Source organism: Ailuropoda melanoleuca, chromosome 13 (assembly GCF_002007445.2).
Source record: "Ailuropoda melanoleuca isolate Jingjing chromosome 13, ASM200744v2, whole genome shotgun sequence".
Classification (NCBI taxonomy): domain Eukaryota; kingdom Metazoa; phylum Chordata; class Mammalia; order Carnivora; family Ursidae; genus Ailuropoda; species Ailuropoda melanoleuca.
The window spans coordinates 40,892,100-40,911,756 of record NC_048230.1 but is presented as its reverse complement, the minus strand read 5'-3'; the positions used below and the strand labels follow the sequence as shown (position 1 = coordinate 40,911,756).

The following is a 19,657-nucleotide window of genomic DNA, read 5'->3' as shown; positions in this document are numbered from 1 at the left end:
TCGGGCCGCCCTGACGCCCGGCCCGTCCGCCCGCAGCCCTCGGCGGCGCCGCCGCAGCCGCTCCCGGAGTCGGAGCCGGTCCAGGTCCCGCAGCCGCTCCCGCTACAGTCGCTCCAAGTCTCGCTCCCGCACTCGCTCGAGGTCGCGATCCACGTCCAAGTCCAGGTCGGCGCGAAGGTCCAAGTCCAAGTCCTCGTCGGTGTCCAGGTCTCGCTCGCGCTCCAGGTCCCGGTCCCGGTCCAGGAGTCCTCCGCCCGTGTCCAAGAGGGAGTCCAAGTCCAGGTCGCGCTCCAAGAGCCCCCCCAAGTCTCCCGAGGAGGAAGGAGCGGTGTCCTCTTAAGCGAATGGTAATGTCAATGGGGATCCGAGACACATGACCCGAACTCAGAGATGGGGTTTGCAGGAGCTTGTTATGTCCGTGTTAATATAAAAGTGGCTCCTGATGTCGGGAGTGCGGCTGTGAGCTAACTCAGCTTTGGGAGTAATACTGAAGAGAGGGGTCTGCAGAAAGGATGTGCATAAAGCTTAGATAATAATGGCTGTTTCGTAAACTGTTTTGAGACCTATTAATGAAAATGACTATTTCTTGCTGTTTTTATCCAACGTCTGCATTTTCCCCTTTAAAGCTGCGGTCTCCTGTTTGATAAAAGAATATTGGCCAGTATTGCAGATTTTAACTGATTTGGCTGATCCTCCAGGGACCAGTTTCTGTGGGCGTGTATTGGAGCAGGTTTGTCTTTAAATGTTAAAGATGCACTATCCTCTTAGAGAAAACGATCAGTTCAACTATTGTTGTACTGACTGGGACTTCATATTCTAATGGATGTGGCAAACGAATTGCAAAAAGAAGCAATGAACTTTTGGAACCCCAAAAAAGTTTACAGGTATTGCACTGGGTGGGGAAAGGATAGTGTGTCTTTAACTCTCAAATTGTTTGGTCCTATTTTTTAAAAGGAAAGGGCCCTAAGTAGCTCAGATATTAAAGCTTTATTCTCAATTGCCAAATGTTTCATTTGAGAAGTAAAAAGTTACTTTAAAATAGACTGATTTTCTGATTTCAAGTTGTTTTTGTTTGGATACCGTCCTTTTTTTTTATTTTTATTTTTTCTTCTTTTTCTTTTCCCCTCCCTTATTTTTCACCTTGGTTATTTGGCCAAGATTGCATAAACACAAATTTGTAAAAGTGGATGGTAGCCTTTGAAAATTTCCTAATTGGGCCTTTAAAAAACTGAGAATGGCTGGGTGGAACCTTTCTGTAACCTACTTGTTTCACCAGAGCCTTAGTACGTACATGCCTGAAACTGAAACCATATGCACTTTCGATAATTTCATTGTAATGGAAGGTAAACTGAACTTTTTTCTTTTCAAACCTAGATGGGTCAACAAGCAACATAACAGAAGACTTGGGGGAAAAGGACCACACACCCAGTCCATCGAAGAGTCCTTGGCACAAGCAACTGGCTATTGAAAAGGTTATTTTGTAACATTTTGTCTAACTTTTTACTTGTTTTAAGCTTTGCCTCAGGTGGCAAACTTCATTTTATGTGCCATTTTGTTGCTGTTATTCAAATTTCTTGTAATTTAGTGAGGTGAACGACTTCAGATTTCATTATTGGCTTGGATATTTGAGGTAAATTTTCCTTTTTGTTTATATAGTGCTGACTTTTTTTGTTTGAAATTAAACAGATTGGTAACCTAATTTGTGGCCTCCTGACTTTTAAGGAAACGTGTGCAGCCATTACACACAGCCTAAAGCTGTCAAGAGATTGACTCAACATTGCCTTCATTCATTAAAATTAAAAACCTACAAAAGTCGGTGTAAATTTGTTTGTATATGTTATTTACCTTCAGATCTAAATGGTAATCTGAACCCAAATTTGTATAAAGACTTTTCAGGTGAAAAGACTTGATTTTTTGAAAGGATTGTTTACCAAACACAATTCTAATCTCTTCTCTTGTGTATTTTTGTGCACTAGGCGCAGTTGTGTAGCAGTTGAGTAATGCTGGTTAGCTGTTAAGGTGGCGTGTTGCAGTGCAGAGTGCTTGGCTGTTTCCTGTTTTCTCCTGATTGCTCCTGTGTAAAGATGCCTTGTCGTGCAGAAACAAATGGCTGTCCAGTTTATTAAAATGCCTGACAACTGCACTTCCAGTCACCCGGGCCTTGCATATAAATAACGGAGCATACAGTGAGCACATCTAGCTGATGATAAATACACCTTTTTTCCCCCTTCCCCCCAAAATGGTATATCTGATCATCTTCATGTATGAACTTAAAAATATGAAAAATGTTAAGGAAGCAAAATGGTTTGTAACTTTGTAAGTACTTATAACATGGTGTATCTTTTTGCTCATGAAAATTCTGTACTATAACCATTGTTTCTGTAGTTTAATTAAAACGTTTTCTTGGTGTTAGCTTTTCTCAGAATATGTCTTGGTCTTTTTTCCCCCCCCTTTTATTTGAAAGACCTGTGCAATTACCTTGTGAATTGTTACTGACTGTACAGTATGAAAGTGAAATGTGTAGTAGTTGACTTTTTCCTAAGTTAAAAAGTGGAAATGCCATTTCAGCATCCATAACCCCTAAAATCAATGCTCTAAGGTAGCACTTTCTTGAGGCTGTGGGTATCCCCTCCTCTCAGCTTAATTTATGCCGTTTTTAATGTTTTGGTTTTTTTTTTTTAAAGAACAATCCATGTCCCTTTTTTTACAGGTGTGTTAATTTTTGTTTTCATGGCTTTGTAACCCATGAGTATTGTCTAGGTGACCCATCACAATCTTTAAGGCCGACAGATCGGACCATTTTCAAATTCAATGTTTGTACTCCCAAGAAGCTATAAAATGGTCTGAGTCTTAGTTGGCATGCCAGGTTGCTAATTAGTATTGACATTGTCCCAGAACAGCCTGTATGTAGGTGTAATTCAGAGACTGTCCTTTGCAAAGGAGATGACCAGCATTTCAACAGTATGTCTTCCTGGAAGGGCAGATTCTGCTATATCTTCCTTGTCTGCATCAAAAGACTCCAGAGGAATGTGGACACATTTCATATCCCACTTGTAGAGCAAAGCTTCAAGTGACCAGTCAGCACTGAAAAAGAAAAATAAATTGTTTTTTAAAATTATGCTTTTCCTGTTTTGCTTCAGATACATTTTCATTTTACCCTTAAAGTAGATATTGCATGAGGAGTAAGGATTTAACTTTTAATTGAGAGTAAACCAAGATTATTCAGGCTTACCTTCTTACCTGGTAAGTGGACCACAACTGGACTTTAGGGTTTTTTTGCATCAGAAAGTAGACTGTAGTTAAGATGTCTTCAAAATCTGGGAAGAAAGAACTCCTTAAATGGACTCGTACTTAATTCATCTCTCCAGCCAAATTTGCAATTGAAGACCGAAAAAAGTTTACCTTCTGGTTCAAAGAACACATCAGATGCAAGAATAATATCTTGTGGTGGTAGAGCCAGAAGATTCTGAGATACGTGGCCCCATGTCAGTCCTATGGCACGCACCTGTGGCAGGTTATTCATTTCACAGCTTTGCCGGCAGATTTCTAGACAGTAAGGCAGCTCCGAACTGTCTGACAAGATTACTTCAGCACCACATTTTGCAGCTATAATTCCTGGAAGGCTCACTCCAGCTCCAATCTAATACATTTAAAAGATAGTATTTCAAAGTTCTGCTTACCATTGCAGGGAATTTAAGGACTTAGTTTCCCTAAGGGAAACTCTCCCTAAGGGAACATCAGGGTCAATGATGAGCTTGTCATATCTGCAAAATGTTCCACAATTACATTGCTTCACTATATGAAGCTTAAGCTTTTCAGTTTGTAGAAATTACTTTCTTCTTAATTGGGTGGGAAGGTTAAGCCCCTGTACGGGGCCCTGTATTCTGCAACTGATGACAATGCTTCCAAACTCCATGTGTATTTGGCACGTTCATTGCTCAATCTGCCCATGGCAGTTTGGGACACTTGTTCTGTCATTTTCAGTTCTCTTTCAGGCTATAAAGCAGTTCCTAATTATACAGGACATTGAGTCTCTAGAAGCTTGATGGGTGACTTGAACACCTGGCCATTATGGTTGTTACTACCAATTTTTACTGCTTTTATGTGGCTATAACCTGATAGGTCTGCAACATGGCTTCCTACAAAAGATTTTCCAGTTGGGCCTTCAAAGTGACAAGGTCTTAAGCATGCTAAGGAATAACCAAGGAATGCCTTTCTAAGTATTAAATCTAAAAACAAGTTTCCCATTTTCCAGTTCTCAGCATGAGCTTGGAGATTCTCAATCTTTTCTGAGTGTCTACAGATTGCTACCGTTCAGGGCCAAGAGTATGCCAAGTACCTTCACACCTCTCATTTACATGGTTTTGGTAAGTTTGGTGTTACTAAGTTGTGGATATGTCCTCAGCCTTCAGACTTAAGCCTTGTACCATTTCTGCAAACGTGACAAAAGTTTATTTCTCCAAGCCTTTAGCAGTCTCATGTCAAGTGGAGTGATGAGAAGGAGTTTGGGATACTCGCAAGATTTCCAAAAATTGAAAGGGCTATTGTATGAGAAACTGCATGTGTCACAGTAGACCCCGGATGACCCTGTTGGGACACCCTGGAAAGACGGTCTTAATGACTGCTTCTATGCCAAGATTCTATAACTAGAATTAGTCAACCAGCTCCACTTGGAATATTCTAAGGGTCGGCATAATGTAAAGGGCCAGATGATATTTTAGTCTCGGTGGGAATTCTGTGGGCTCTGGTGCATGTTCTTTTTTAAAACAACTTAAAATGTAAAAAGCATTTTTAGCTCACATGACTTACAACCTGGCCAAATCACCCTATTTAAAAATATTTAACAAAAGTCAGTAACAGGCATGTAGACTTCTACCTGAACAGAGCATTTTAGGAAGCTTCAAGGGCATTTGTACCTCTAAGACAGCCTTGCCCAGCAGAGATCTTCTGTGAAACCACAGGTACTGAGCCAGGACCACCGCACAGGGCCAAACATACATTCCATATTGGAGGTGCAGCACCTGAAAAGAATTTTTTGTATGCCAAAAATAACTCATCTGGCAGTTGCATAATATTTATTTTTACAGCAGTCAGAGTGCCCGACACTGGCATCTTATTACAAAAATGACAGTTCCCTGCTGTCCAATTCACATCCCATGGGGTATATAAAACTGCAATACCGTGTGATAAGCACTCTTCATACACTCATTCACTCAAAAAGCATTTATCCAGGGACTGAGTGGCTTAGTGGGCTAAGGATAACTAGGTTATCATGGAATACACACATAGGCACACACGTACATACCTACCGAGAAAAAATTAGCCACAAGTAAGCAAATATATTTTTAGTTGGTGATAATGCTAACAACAAAACCGGGTGATGTGAGAGTAGTGGAGGCAGGGAGGGGTGGGGAGACAGGGACCACAAAGTGGCTGTCCTAGATAGGGAGAATGATTCAGGCAAGGGTCCTGAAGCAGGAACTAAAAGGCCTCTGGCTGGACCACAGAGAGCACTGACAGCAGGGGCATGGGGGCTGGGAGGCAGAGTTGTGGTACAGAAGTCAGTGGGAAGGCAGGGACCAGAGCTGTGGGGTCTCGTAGGCCACAGGAAGTTTAGCTTTTATTTTAAGTGCAGTTAAGAATGTATCAGAGGGTTATAATCACAGGCATAACTTGGTATGCTAATGGGAAACAATGACGCCAGGAAGACCTCTCAGAAGTTTTGAGTGCAGCTCGGTCCTTGGGTTAGGAAGGCAGGCAGCTTACACAACCTTTGGAAAGATACAGAATTGTGAGAGAGCACAGTACTTAGGGAGGCAAAATAATGGCACACACCTTTGGAATGAGCCTGAGTTCAAACAGTGGATGTGTAACTTACTAGTTGTGTGACCTCACCCATTAACCTGTCTGTGCTTCGGTTTCCTCACCTGCAAAATACTTTCTCATAGGATGACTTGGAAGCCTCAATGCAAACTACTTAGCAGAGCACCCTGCACAAAATAAGGAAAGCGAGCTGTTATTCAACTGCAAAATTGTGAGTCTGTTTTCTAGAGCAGAGGGTGCTGCTAGTGGACGGCTTGGAAAGGGGGGCTGAAGCGGTGAAAGTATCAAAGGCAAAGGAGCTAAAGGACTGAATTCAATCATTCAATCCACTCAACAAAAATATTGGTACCTAGGCACTAGTTCTAAGTATAGGGAGTGCAGCGTGAATAAAATGCCTGCCCTGGTAGATTTTACCCAGCATACCATAAAGGATTTCTGACCACAGCAGTGAGTTTGCAGATTTGGGTGTAAAGGGGTCTTTATTCTCACGGAATATCACCTCCTAAACTTGGGAAGAAATCTCGGGGTATTTCAACACGAAGACATTTAAAAACTATCAGAAATGGGTTTCACTTGAGACTTTACCTCCTCTTAGACAGTTTTTCATCTTCAAATTGTTTTTGCTACTACCTACCTCACAGATTGTTGTTAAAATCAAAACACTGGGGCGCCTGGGTGGCTCAGTCATTAAGAGTCTACCTTCGGCTCAGGTCATGATCCCAGGGTCCTGGGATCCAGCCCCGCATCAGGCTCCCTGCTCAGCGGGAAGCCTGCTTCTCCCTCTCCCACTCCCCCTGCTGGTGTTCCCTCTCTTGCTGTGTCTCTCTCCGTCCAATAAATAAATAAAATCTTTAAAAAATAAATAAATAAAAGAAAAATCAAATCAATCAAAACACTGCAATGTCCAAGTGCTTTGAAAAACCGGACGCATAAGGTATTACTTCTATTATTGCTGAGTGTTTGGGGACAGCCATGAGCTGAAAGTAACAAGGGAGTGGCAACCCAAGAACTTTATTTGGAAAGTGTGGGTGGACTCCCCGGTCCTAGATAAAACTGAATTAAGAAGCCATTCAACCTTTCAACAAGATCAAAGAAAATATTTGGTGACAAAAATGCCACCTTTCAGGGCCGCCTGGGTGGCTCAGTCGTTAAGCGTCTGCCTTCAGCTCAGGTCACTATCCCAGGGTCCTGGGATCCAGCCCCACGTCAGGCCCCCTGCTCGGCTGTGGGCCTGCTTCTCCCCCTCCAGCTCCCTCTGCTTGTGCTATCAAATAAATTAAAAAATCTTAAAAAACAAAACAAACAAACAAAAAAAAAACATGCCACCTTTCTGGCAGGAAATACTCGATGTGAAAGGCCCTCTTCCTGGCAGGGCACCCAACTTTCTTACTAAAGACTGCCAAGGGCTTCACTCCACAAACCTTCCCGCCCTGAGGTTCATCCTAAAGCAGAGTAGCCGCCAAATGCCGGCCCCACCCCTCCCAACACCCCAGGTCGGCTGGGAACGGCTCTTGCCCGGGGCGCCACCGCAAAGGGCTGGAAGCGCCTCTCGGTGCTGCCGCACGCACCTGCGGGACGGTGACCTCCAGCACGGCCCCCGCGGCCCCCAGGCCCGGCTCCTCCGAGAACCGAAAGCGCTGGGCCCGGACCTCATACTCTCGGAGGCTACGCTTGCCCAGGGGGGAGTCGGGGACACCCGGACGGGCCGGGAACAGCGAAGAGCGCCGGGCTGCCAGGCTGCGCGTGCGGGAAACCCCAGGCCGGCTAAGGCCACCTAACCGGCGCCGCGTGGCCCTTCGCGGCCCTGCCGGGTCGCTGCAACTCGACAGCAAGGGCGGGGAAATCACCCCTCGGGCGATGATGTGGCCGCGCGGCGAGAAGACACAGGAGGCCCGGCAAGAGACACGGAAGACAGGTACACTCGGAGACTCGCACGCCGGAAACGGGCCGTGGAGAAAGCGGCTCACGCCCGGAAGTGACGCACACATCGGAAGCGGGCGCGGGATAGGCGGGGCCGCAGTGAGGCGCCTCCTCGATCGGCGTGACCTTCCCAACATGGCGGAGAGTCGGCGAGTGTGAGGGCGGATCCCGGAGGTGGCCAAGCCAATGGCTCACCGCGAGAGGCCGGGGGGCGGGGAAGACTGCAGCCGCGTGCCCAACCCGAGGCCCGGGAGGTGGTTGGGGAGTGAATTTTCTGGAAGGCGACTTTAAAGGCGCCGGGCCAGAGCGAAGGGCGTTTGAGTGCCGCCGCCGCCGCCGCAGCCGCTGTCCGGCCTGGGGAGGGGGTGCTTTAGAAGCAGGAAGCGAGGAACACCGAAGTGGTCGCGGGAGCACCTGGTGACCCCCAGAGGATGAACCACAAGAGCAAGAAGCGGATCCGCGAGGCCAAGCGGAGTGCGCGGCCAGAGCTCAAAGACTCGCTGGACTGGACCCGTCACAACTACTACGAGAGCTTCTCGCTGAACCCGGCGGCCGTGGCGGTGAGTGGGCCGGGGTCGCGGGCCGGGGCCGGGCACGGGCACCTCCCGGCGGCTCCGCACCTCCCCCGGCGTCCAGCGCGGCACCCCCGAGTTCCGATGGACTCACCCGCACCCCGCGGGGGTCGGGGTCATCGGGGCCCGGGTTCCAGGGCGGGCCTCCTTCCTCCCGCCTGCCCGGCCACCTGGAGGCTGGAGGCTGACGCTTTTGGCGATCTCCACAAGAAGGACTGTTGCACCTTTACCCCTTTGGGCGATGGGGCCCCCGGGGACTTGACTGTGGAGGCCCACGAGTGGGAGATGCGAAGCTCCCTTCCCTTGGTGGGGCGGCGCCGGGTGCGACGTGTCAGTCCACACGCAGGTCCTTGTCCCCCTTCTTCCCACTCCCCCACCCCCCCACCCCCCGGCCAAGATAAACCAGAACAAGAATCTGGCTCCGTAGGTATGTCGTTGCTAATTGGTCCTGGGGGACGCCCTTTGCTGCCGCTGTACTTTTTTTTTTTTTTTTTTTTAAGTAACTGGATAGGTCTTTTCTGATTCCTTTAGGATAACGTGGAAAGGGCAGACGCATTACAGCTGTCGGTGGAAGAATTTGTGGAGCGATATGAAAGACCGTACAAGCCCGTGGTTCTGCTGAATGCCCAAGAGGGTTGGTCTGCGCAGGAGAAATGGACCCTGGAGCGCCTAAAAAGGAAGTACCGGAACCAGAAGTTCAAGTGTGGTGAGGATAATGACGGCTACTCCGTAAAGATGAAGATGAAATACTATATCGAGTACATGGAGAGCACTCGGGACGACAGCCCCCTTTACATCTTTGACAGCAGCTATGGTGAACACCCCAAAAGAAGGAAACTTCTGGAAGACTACAAGGTGCCCAAGTTTTTCACTGATGATCTCTTCCAGTATGCCGGGGAGAAACGCAGGCCCCCTTACAGGTAAAGTACCTGGCAGTGAAGCCCTTACAGTCTAATGTAGGACAGTATGTGTCACCTGAGCTCCGTTGGCTAATCTTTTTCCATTAACAGTGAGTGGTTCTCCTTGGCTGCACATGGAACTTAACTTGGGGGGTTACTGCTGCCTGCCCAGGTCCTACAGCCACAGACTGGTTTCACTGATTTGGGTTGCCACCTGGGCATCAGGATTTCTAAGGTGACTCAAACATGCAACCAAAGTTAAGCCACTGATCTTCGAAGGAATCTTTAATAGTTAAAGCCCAGTAGTAGTAAGCCACATCAGTGATTTTTTTCTTCTTTCTGTTGTGGAGCATTTCTGTTGCTCGTGATTCATTTAGTGTTCTGTCTAGTGTTCTGTGTAGGATTTATGTAGTTTCTGAAATAAAGAGTATAACGTGTAAGACTAAAAGCTCAGTATTTGGTAGTGTGTGTGTACAGTTAAATTACCTTTCATATCTTGGACGTTTCCCTCCTTTAGGTGGTTTGTGATGGGGCCACCGCGCTCTGGAACTGGAATTCACATCGACCCTCTGGGAACCAGTGCCTGGAATGCCTTAGTTCAGGGCCACAAGCGCTGGTGCCTGTTTCCTACCAGCACACCCAGGGAACTCATCAAGGTGACCCGTGAAGAAGGAGGGAACCAGCAAGATGAAGCTATTACCTGGTTTAGTGTCATTCATCCCCGGACCCAGCTTCCCACCTGGCCACCTGAATTCAAACCCCTGGAAATCTTACAAAAACCAGGAGAGACTGTCTTTGTACCAGGTATAGATGAACTAAGAGAAAGTACATTCTTTGATTTCAGTTATGTGTCATTTCGGAGCACAAGTGTATATAGAAGGAGTCAAAGAAACCTGTCTGCATGCTGACTAAATGAACAGACTGCTTCCCACCTTGGACAGAGATGTGCGGCTATGTGGTCAAGTGCTTAGGGGGCTGCTGTCCACATTTCTTGTAACCTAAACACATAGCGCCTGTTGATAAACTTCCTGTATGTAAAGATCCTATTCATCTTTATGCCTAGTAGTTATCTGGTGTCTCTGTGCATGTACCATGATTTGTGTATATTTCTGGAAATTGGGTTTTTATTTTATTTGTTTTATTTTTTAAAAGATTTTATTTACTTAGTTGACAGAGAGAGAGTGCGCACAGTAGGGAGAGCTGGACAGGGAGAAGCAGGCTCCCCACTGAGCAGGGAGTCCCATGTGGGGCTCGACCCCAGGACCCGGGATCATGACCTGAGAGGAAGGCAGATGCTTAACCGGCTGAGCCACCCAGGCGCCCCAGTAAATTGGGTTTTTAATACACTGCAGCATTGGCCGGGTTGAGCCAGGAAATAGGAACTTGGGGCCAAGAGGCAGGACGTCCCATGCCTGAAAACTACACTTTGCTTTGATAGGCTAAGTATTGAGAGTGAGGGTATTTAATACTGAAGATAGGTGTTCTCCTCCTAGGAGGTGAAGAACTTGCTGCCTTTACAGTTTTGATCACAGTTTTGGGTTAACAGGGGTCAACACCCTTTTCTGTAAAAGGCAGAGAGTAAATATTTTCAGTCCTGTGGGCCAGACAGGGTCTGTTCCAACTGCTCACCTCTGCCTGTGGAGCAGGAAAGCAGCCATGGACAATCTGGAAATGAACAGGCATGGCTGTGCTCCAGTAGAACTTTCCACAGTTAGGTTGCAATTCCTGGATCAGGAGAAGCATTGACCAGTCTGGGTCACATTGAGTCTCTACCTGTCTCACCTGTAGATAGGTAGATAGGAATCCTCTATTCCTGAAGCTTATGTTATTTGTGATTGTGCACAGAATGAAACCCTGTTTAACTGTTTATATGTTGGATTTCAGGAGGCTGGTGGCATGTTGTCCTTAATCTTGACACCACCATTGCCATCACCCAGAATTTTGCCAGCAGCACCAACTTCCCTGTTGTATGGCACAAGACGGTAAGAGGGAGACCAAAGTTATCGAGGAAATGGTATAGGTGAGAGACATTTTTTTCTTATTTTTGCCTTGTTCCACTTCCTACCCCAGAGGTGAAATGGCAAGAGTCGCTGCTGCAGTAACGTGTGCTGATCTTAGGCCTGGGAGAGCGGGGGATGCAAAACCTCACGGGCAGAGGAGAGTGGGTCCAAGGTCAGGGCTAGTTCTCAGGATGCGTGCCAGCCTCCAGGTGACAGGGTAAGACTCTGCATGTTTGATCAGTCAGTCAAAACACGGTCATAATTGGGATTGGTTCTCATTTTCTGCTTTTTTTGTTTTGTTTTATTTTCTGTTTTGTTTTTTTTTTCCCCCCAAAGCTAGCACTAGCAAAGGAAGCCATTTTGTTTGGGTTTTATTTTCGTTCTTTCTTTTTCTTACTGAGAAGCATTATTCCCCTTTGAACTTATTACCTTCAGTTCTTGTGAGTGAGGTGACTGCCCTGGAGACTTAGCTCCTCTGTTTATCCACAGAACAGATACAGCACGGGCAGCGGCAGTGCAAGCCACCCCCAGCCACCCCGTGCCACTGTGTCCCAACCCTGACCTGGAGGGACCAGCTCTCGGGGTAAGAGAGGGATCCTGGCTTGGTCAGCGCTCAGCCTCCCTGCTGAGAGGGCCAGCAAGGGTGGTGGCTTTGTTCTCCCCGGACTCTCGGGCACCTGAGGCCCGCTTACTCCAACCCTTTGGCCGCTGTGTGCTGTGATTTGGTCATCTTAAAGGCCTTACCATACAGCTGGTCTTTTGTCCCTGGTTAGAATGGATGTCAGATCAGGTCCCTAAGGGGAGGGCTTCTGCCTCTGAAAGTCCAGTTCAGTTTTATCTTCGAGTGAGGGGGACCCTCTCCGTTGCTTGATACTTCTTATTTCTTGCAAGCCTAATTGTTGCTACTCTTAAAAATGGAACTTAACCAAGCCCAACTGCGGTCACTCAGTGCTGTGTTGTGGAAAGGAAGGGTTTAAAAAAATCAGCTAGGAAAGGTTCAGGGAAAAAACACAAGGAAGAGAGACTCTTTCTCCCAGGTGGCAAAAAAAAAAAAAAAGACTAACTCGGGGCCACTTTGCCTCCCACGTCAGCAGCAAGGATGGCTGCTTTGCGAAGGTCATAGGGACTTGGCGTGGAGCTAGTTCGCCTTTCAGAAAAGCCTGAGCAGCATGTTAGGGCTTTTGTTCCCAGCCTGTGGATTCGTGTGTCCTCACCACTGTCCAGCACCCACTCTGAGCCAAGGCACCTGACATTCCTAGGTGCTTCTGAGAGAGACAGGCCTCAGCTTTGAGTCCGGGTTATTGTGCACTGGCGTCACTGCTGGTCCCAGCACTGGGAACGATGTTTCTTGTCTCTCAGGATCTTGAAGCAAGAACACCCCGAGTTGGCAGTCCTGGCTGACTCCGTTGACCTTCAGGAGTCCACAGGGATCGCCTCAGACAGCTCCAGCGACTCGTCCAGCTCCTCCAGCTCCAGCTCGTCCGACTCGGACTCGGAGGTGAGGCCTTGCTCCCTCCCAGGCCTCGGGGCAGGTCACCCCGGAAACTCCAGATGTGACTCTCCCTCCTCCTGTCCAGGAGGGAGGAAGATGTGAACGTTTTCCACTTTGTTCCAAGAACTACAACTGTCACCTTTCCTGCTGGGTGGTGAATTTTGCCCATGTTATAGCTTTGCACGTGTGTGCGCGCGCACGTGTGAGTTGTTACAATGACTTCAAGAGGTAAAAGGAGTATTTGGGGATTTTGTTACGTGAACGGCTGGGGATCCCACAGCTCACGAACAGCAGTATGGGGACTCAGACTTTGAGCACTGTCACCTCAAAGGCCATGTTGAGAATTGTCCCTGTGGATGTAAATTGTAAGCCTGGAAGCTCAGCGAATTCAGTTGCTTGTTAGAAGCTCACATCATTTTGGGGAAGAGGAACCTGGGCCCTTACGAGATGAAATTTCTGTCCTAGCACTTTGCATACTCTATGGATTGGTGTTTTCGGGGTGGGAGGGTAGGAATGTTAAGTGCTATACTTCCTTGGTCCCCCCTCAGGGTCTGTGGGCTTCAGTGCAGTTGCATAACGCAGTCTCAGAGTGCTGACTATAAAATAGTCTTAGAGCGCGTGTCTCGATGTCAGACAAGTAACATTCCCGTTGGAGAGCCCTGGAGGGACAGCTGGCGGTTGAGGGAAGGTGCAGTGTTTGGGAGCCAGAAGCGGCTGAGGGAGATGGCGATTCGGACCTCCTGGTAGAGCTGTCGTAAATGGCTGCTCGCTTCTGGGAGCACTCCGGTGACGTTTGCCCTGTCTGTTGAGGTCAGAAGTTTATTTACAGGCAGAATGGGTTGCATCTAGTTGAGTTCCTGTTTTCTTCCTCCCCTGTCCAGTGTGAGTCTGGGTCTGAAGGTGATGGGACGATGCACCGCAGGAAGAAGCGGAGAACATGCAGCATGATGGGAAACGGGGACACCACCACCCAGGACGACTGTGTGAGCAAAGAGCGCAGCTCCTCCAGGTGACCACGCACGGCTGTTGTCTGTGTAGGAGGACGTGCCCACGGCGAGGGGCAGGGCCCTGGGGAGGGCAGCCTTTTGGATCTGCAGACAAGGGGAGGGCCAGAGAAAGCCAGAGAACGAGGACGCCCTTGGAATAGGAGTCCGTTCACTTAGCATTTGCTATAGTAGCTTCTTTCTCTGCTACCAGTGCAAAGTAATGTGGCTTATTTTATGCATAAAGGCAAGAATCTGTGTGGATGGTGCCAAGGAAACCCTTAACGTTATTTAATAAAAATTAAATACATTTTATATCTTTGCAACTTTTGTCCTTTGAGAATACCAGAACCTCCCCTTGTTGCTGTCCCTGTGGTGGTGGGGAAAGCAGTGAGTCCACTGCTGTGTGCCCTCGCTGGGGAAGTAGTGGTTATAGCAGTCAGGGGTCAGCCCAAGAGAAGGTGCCGGTGTCTCCGCAGAGCCTGAGGGGCGGCCTCCTGCTTTTCCCCCCACTTGCACTGTCGCTTTGGGCACTCACACCAAGTGAGGCAGCCGTGAAGAGCTCGGGTTTTCTGTAAGGCCTTCATCACGCCTCCCACGTCTGTGTTTACCGGATTGGGTCGAAATAAGGTAAAACTTGGCATCAGGGTCAGTAAGGTAATCTCTCTGCCAGCGCGTGCCTTCGTGGTGGGCACGTAATGGGCTTACAGTGAGGTTTGGATCCCAGAGCCTCTTCTCACGTGCAAGCTGCCGTGTGTCTGGCGGCGGCAGTAAGCGGGCAGGTTTCGAGGAGGTAGTTCAGTAGGCAAGGTCGGAGGACTGTGTCCGAAGGCTGGCCTGCCGCGGGTGACGTTGCTGTTGTGCTCTTTGTATCTCTGAGCAGCTGGGTGTTTTCTTAACATGTGTTAGGAAAGTTCAGGACCCACAGGCCTTGCCATTTGTTTTCCTCTTTCTCTGTAGTCAGACTGGAATTCCAGAAGTCCTAGTCACGTGAACTTACGGGACTAGAATATGCATTTCTCAGCCAAGGTGTCCTCTTCACAGCCAGCGTTAGATTTCTCTTCTGGCTTTTCTAAGGTGTTTCTGTTGCTAATGACTGCCACCTGCCCGTGATGTGTGACTTTGTCAGAGAAAGTCTTAGGGACAGCCCTGCCCTGAACTGCATGTGGGGTCCTGGGGTTCTGCTCTAACGTTTCCTTCCAGCTTCGTGCCAGCGGTGCCGTCTACATGCTGATTACAGGCAGTTGTACTTTCCTTGGCAGGATTAGGGACACTTGTGGAGGCCGGGCTCACCCCTGAGCCGATAAAGAGACTCTCCCTGAGGTGGCTCCCGTGTACGCTGTTGGCGGCCACCTGACTCAGTTTTCACGTCTTCTGCTCCCACCTTCTCCTTTGTCTTCTTTGAATTTGGATACTCCTTCTCTGGTCCAAGCTTCTGTCTTCGGTCAAATGCTGGTTTTGCTGCTTACTAAGAATAGATGGTCAAGAAGGTTCAGAGCTCAGCAAGCTCGGTGAAGCGTGCAACGCGGAAAGCTGGCGAGCTGTTGGGTGAGGAGGTCTGTGCTGTCTCGTCTAAGCCACGCTGCTCGACCTCGAGGCCGCAGGGCTGGGATCCCTTGAGTGTCTCGCCGCGTCTGATACTCCTCGATGTTGGTGAGGAACCCTTGCCGTCGGAGAGCCGGCTGCGCGTGAGCAGGCCCGCGGGGTGAGTGGACTCGGATTTGTGTGTGAGCTGGCTACACGTAAAAAGTGCCGCGCACGCACCACCTCCCTGTGTGTCACCGTTTGTCCGGCGCCGCACTCCGTGGCCGGGACCCAGCCCACGCGGGCAGCACCGCTCACCAGCGCGAGTGCGGGCTTAGGCCGCGTTACCTTCTCGCCACCGCCAGAGAGGCTCTTCAGCTCCGGCAGCATTTTTGTGTGGTGTGTTTTGGGGGAGGGATGACATGTCAGGGTTTTTGTCTGGGAACAGTGAGAAAGGTGTTCCATGTGTTCGTATTGCAGAATTCAAGTTGTGAGTAGGGCCAGCTTCTAACAGATGTGTCCTGTTCTTTCCTGCCACGTGATCCATAAGGCAGACGCTCTCACTGTAAGAGACTTCACGATTAGGGTCCCTGTTTGTTTGACCAGCAGACATTCGGTGGGTGGCTTGTGCTACGTGTCTGGAATAAATCCATATATGGTGCTTCTAGTCTTTGGGATCTGTTTAGGCTTCTAAATAACTCTGGTATGAATCCTTGGGGATTGACAGCAGGTTCCATCTCTTGCCCTCTCAGTTCACCTGCTTGCCTTAATCTGTCCCTAAATTCAGCTAAATTTAAATAAAAGTAAGAGTGGGCTTGTCAAGGATGTGCCCAGTGAAAAGCACTGAGCAGCATGCCCTGTTCTGGGCCGGGGTATAGGGAAGGGCGTGAGCTGCCAGAGGGCAGCAGGAGCTCTCGCTGCAGCATCCCAGGGGGCAGAGGCGTGCATGCAGACGGCCTGGAATTGTATGGTGTTGCCTCCCCAGATCCTCCCTAAACATGGGTGTGATCCGGGGAATCCAGGGCTCTTCTGTGCAAAGGCTGTATTTTTAACAGACTGATGATCATTTCTTGATACTGGCTCCGTCATGTGGCTTTCCTCTAGGAGGCTGGTCCCCTGCTTTGTCTTAATTTTCTGCATTCTCTAATGCCAGTCCCAATACGTGGCCACATTGGATGGAGAACGTCCACCATGTTCCTCGGTGTTGGCGCCTGTCACCTGTCCCTTGGTGCTGCTCCCCTTTCCCATCAGGCCACCCGGGCTCAGGCATCCCTGCTTCCATTCCAGGGTGTGTTTGGGTGTGAGTAAAGTCAAACCCTGAACTACGTGTTGTCTGTGTTCACACCTGAATGGGGTTCCTCTGTCTCCTTTTTAAAATGTTCTTGCCGTATTCTAGAATGCTTTTTTCTTTACCCCACTATTGCTACCGGGCTATCACGCCTTCCTCTCTAATTCATATCAACTTCTCTCTAAACGTCAGTGTAAAGAAAAAAAACCAAAAGGCTGTTTGCCGCCAGGGGGCAGGATAGGATACTTTTGTGTGATGACGGTAGAAGTTTGAATGGGAGAGATTAGCCTTCCCGAGAGGCCAAAGGTGATTCTTGTTTGACAAACAATATCCAGAAATCAGGGATCCAGCCCACCTGAGAGCCCGCAGTCACCTCACCGGAAAGCATCTGGATCACACAGCTTTGCATGGTGCCGTTTGGCTCTTACCACCCCATGAGTGACCATGGGACAGTCTTTGTTTTAGCCAGGCCAGGGATTCAACACCCCCCACTCCACCCGTTACTGTCACTATGGGCCAGCCAAGCACACCATTACGGAAATAAAGCAGGGATGAGGTGGGGAAACCATGAGAGAGGAGTGCTGTGATGGCTGGGTGCTAGGGACAAGATAGGAAGTGGGAACCAGGGTCCATCTGTTCTAAAGTTAACCCTTCACCCCACCTGGTTTGAGCTCTTTTAAGTGGTGTCAGCAATAGTAAGGGCAAGGACACGACATGAAACTTTTTTAGGGATTCTTCTCCAACTGGAAACCAGCAAGCTGGGTCCCGGAAGAAGGGTTCTTGGACCAGTAACTACTGATAGGGAGGAGCAGATTGGAGGAAGACAGCGTGGGGCCCTGGGGCTTTGGGGGTGAGCGCCGAAGACTTTACCGTCAGCCAGAAGTATCCAGTGCCACACACAGGTGTCCTTGGGGTCATTAGTATTGCTGGGATGTTCAGGGTGACACCTTTGAGGGGAGAGCCACCAAACAGGGATGTTGTTCACATTTGGCTCTGGCTTCCAGATGCCCGTTTATGAATCATCCAAGCGATCAGCCTGTGTTTGAGTGCCGGGCACTGCTCTAGGTGCTGGACACGCAGCAGGGATGAGCCCAGGTCCCTCCCCTCATGGTGCTGAAAGACAGAGTGCCACGCACGGCTCCCAAGGGTCACTGGTCAGGGTAGGTAGAGTCAAGCACATCCATTTTCATAACCAGAAAAGCAAGGTCAGGCCTTACTAAATTAAGGTTTATGAGATCTTCATAAAAGAACATAATTAACATCACAGTTTTGTTGTTAGTATCTGGTTTCTCTCTAAATTAGCTAAAGATATTTAAGGATTGGCAAGGAAGTTGCTGGTATAAGTGCTTTATGAACTTACTAGAGGTTCGGCCTGGATGTGATTTAGGACCTTAGACAACAGTGGGGGACAGAATAGGAGTTTTGCCGTAAATATTGTAAAAAAGTGCTTTCTAGGGTGTAGGCGCGTACGTGCACAGCTGTAGGTTCCTTGAATTGTGTGTAGTGTTTCCACAAATAAGTTGTTTGTCATTGTGTGCTGCGTACTGCCGATGGTTCCCTGTGGAGTCTGGTTTCTGCTCACACTCCCCCCTCCTCCCTGCCTCTGTCAAGATGTTCCACTGACGTTACATTACATACAGCAAAACTAGGTGAACCTCGTGTCCTGGCCCCCTCGGGTGGTGGCTCGTGACTTTCGTCTCATCATTAGTTCAAAAACGTGAGACGTCTAGCCCCCACCGAATGTCCCATGAGAACTGGCCCGGCCTCCTGTGTCCAAGGTGACTGGACAGTGCAGAAGAACGGGGACCGTGCAGAGTCCTTGTGCCTCCTGCAGCTGCCACAGAGACACCCAGCAGCCTGCTACGTCTGCTTTCGTCTCGCCGTGGGCTCCACCACAGGATGCCTGTGGCTCCGCCGTTCGATGGGTATTTTTAACTTTCACTTGGATGAAACTTGTTCATCATTTTAAATAAAGCAACTTGATTTGGAGTTGGGTTTTTTGCATTGTTTTGTTCTTGTTTCCTTATTCATCTGATAGTGGATACAGAATGTAGCTGAGTTGCACGGCGGGCCCTCTTAGATGTATACTTTCAAACAATGAAGGCAGCGAACAAAGAAGGCCTACTTTGGCTGAAACCCCCCCTGGGGGTCAAAAGCCAGTAGCTGAGATAGGAGCCCCTCTCCACATTTTATAGTTACGGGGCATTTTTCACCAACCACCACTGAAATTCCTTTTGCTGGCACCCCTTACTATTACGTGAAGCAGCAGGACTAACCTCCCTGTCTTCTGGAAGCCTGCTGGTCATGACCAGAGCTCAGGAAGAAGCCTGAGCACATACTTAGGTCTGCCCTGTGAATAGCACTCCATCTAGCTACTGGTCTTGCACCAGATACCAGCTCGGACACTAATTCTTCCAAAAAAGCAATAAATGTAAGCTAGGCAAAAACTGGCACCCTTTTTTTCAACTGGTGCCTGACAGACTTTACCCTGTGTTTATTGGGAGTGGTAAAGACACAGTTTTTTGGTTACACCGTTATCTGTCTGAAACAAATACAACAGAAGGAAGGATCTGGAGAAACAAAAAGAGTAGACTTCCCTTCATTCCACCCTCCCATACTCTGGAGAATTACTCCAAGAGGAAAAGTCAGTAGGGAAGCAGAGTTACCCCCAAGGCACCTGGAGCTGAATTCCAGAAAGCAGCCTTTGGGGGCCAGCCACGTTACAGTGAGGCCTGTGTTGAAGGCTGCTGGGTCTCTGGCAGGAAGGGGCATTCACTGGCCAGAAACTGGAAGTGTTCGCCAAAAATGCTGTGGACGGGTCTGGAAGTGGCCGAGAGTAAGCAGGGTTAACGTTTGCCTTTCATCGTCTTACAGACAACCCAGTGCCACGGTTTAGGTAGCCTTCCTGGCCTTACGGGGCCTCAGCATTCCCCAACCAGCGGTTCCAAAGTGCTGGACCTTCTATACAGGGCGGAAATGATGCCAAAAATGACAATAATCTAAGAGCGCCTGAGGAAAGAGCGTTTCAAGCTGGTTTTCAAAACACATCTAAGCGCAAAGCGTCAGGCCTGCCCGGTGCAGGGCGGGGTTGGCCCTCCTCGGGACTCGGGAGCGCCGCCGCAGGGGTCACGGCCCTGGTCCCCTAGCATCCGAGCC

At 48.9% G+C, this 19,657-nt stretch overlaps 3 protein-coding genes across 16 annotated transcripts in view; 2 read left to right on the top strand and 1 right to left on the bottom strand.

Moving 5' to 3' along the window:
• Positions 1-2,412, top strand: part of SRSF2 (serine and arginine rich splicing factor 2) — a 3,376-nt gene extending 964 nt beyond the window's left edge. Inside the window, exons 2-4 of one of the 8 annotated variants that reach the window (XR_004619899.1) lie at positions 37-347; positions 627-730; positions 1,375-2,412. Coding sequence is in view for 3 of the 8 variants with exons in the window: in XM_034641645.1 (XP_034497536.1) it covers positions 37-340 (304 nt within the window). In the remaining 5 variants the exon portion in view is untranslated. Of the gene's footprint in view, positions 1-36 lie in introns of all 8 variants that reach the window. The other 7 variants (XR_004619900.1, XR_004619901.1, XR_004619897.1 and 4 more) reach the window with 7 other exon arrangements.
• Positions 2,374-7,878, bottom strand: METTL23 (methyltransferase like 23). 4 transcript variants are annotated; one of them, XM_034641642.1, is made up of 6 exons: positions 7,392-7,528; positions 5,928-5,990; positions 4,917-5,021; positions 3,403-3,640; positions 3,233-3,317; positions 2,374-3,084 (listed from the first exon to the last, which is right to left on the bottom strand). In XM_034641642.1, exons 3-6 carry the CDS (start codon positions 4,998-5,000, stop codon positions 2,919-2,921), a joined length of 573 nt encoding a protein of 190 aa, XP_034497533.1. In that variant the 5' UTR covers positions 5,001-5,021; positions 5,928-5,990; positions 7,392-7,528; the 3' UTR covers positions 2,374-2,918. The 4 variants fall into 4 exon arrangements, with proteins under 4 accessions (XP_034497533.1, XP_002918430.3, XP_011222129.1 ...); XM_002918384.4 differs by lacking the exon at positions 5,928-5,990 and having other exon boundaries at positions 7,392-7,856; XM_034641641.1 differs by lacking the exon at positions 5,928-5,990 and having other exon boundaries at positions 2,945-3,084; positions 3,241-3,317; positions 7,392-7,878.
• Position 7,879: 1 nt separating this feature from the next.
• On the top strand, positions 7,880-18,490 carry JMJD6 (jumonji domain containing 6, arginine demethylase and lysine hydroxylase). Of its 4 annotated transcripts, XR_004619895.1 has the most exons (8): positions 7,885-8,303; positions 8,847-9,235; positions 9,732-10,018; positions 11,099-11,234; positions 12,574-12,712; positions 13,588-13,715; positions 14,169-14,319; positions 14,952-18,490. XR_004619895.1 is itself a non-coding variant. In XM_011223823.3 (7 exons), the coding sequence occupies exons 1-7, from the start codon at positions 8,175-8,177 to the stop codon at positions 14,986-14,988; spliced, it is 1,245 nt and encodes a 414-aa protein (XP_011222125.2). In that variant the 5' UTR covers positions 7,884-8,174; the 3' UTR covers positions 14,989-18,490. The 4 variants fall into 4 exon arrangements, 2 of the variants coding, with proteins under 2 accessions (XP_011222125.2, XP_019654301.1); XR_004619896.1 differs by lacking the exons at positions 14,169-14,319; positions 14,952-18,490 and adding an exon at positions 11,704-11,797 and having other exon boundaries at positions 7,880-8,303; XM_011223823.3 differs by lacking the exon at positions 14,169-14,319 and having other exon boundaries at positions 7,884-8,303.
• Positions 18,491-19,657: the final 1,167 nt, after the last annotated feature.

Bases quoted from the DNA above. Each gene is read 5' to 3' on its own strand.
- METTL23 (XM_002918384.4), bottom strand. From the start codon at position 7,811: ATGTGTGCGTCACTTCCGGGCGTGAGCCGCTTTCTCCACGGCCCGTTT. The intron at 5,022-7,391 runs GTGCGTGCGGCA...AATTCTTTTCAG, and splicing joins TGGAGGTCACCGTCCCGCAG to GTGCTGCACCTCCAATATGG. The intron at 3,085-3,232 runs GTAAGCCTGAAT...TTTCTTTTTCAG, and splicing joins TCCACTTACCAGGTAAGAAG to TGCTGACTGGTCACTTGAAG.
- JMJD6 (XM_011223823.3), top strand. From the start codon at position 8,175: ATGAACCACAAGAGCAAGAAGCGGATCCGCGAGGCCAAGCGGAGTGCG. The intron at 10,019-11,098 runs GTATAGATGAAC...GTTGGATTTCAG, and splicing joins AGAGACTGTCTTTGTACCAG to GAGGCTGGTGGCATGTTGTC. The intron at 12,713-13,587 runs GTGAGGCCTTGC...TCCCCTGTCCAG, and splicing joins CGTCCGACTCGGACTCGGAG to TGTGAGTCTGGGTCTGAAGG.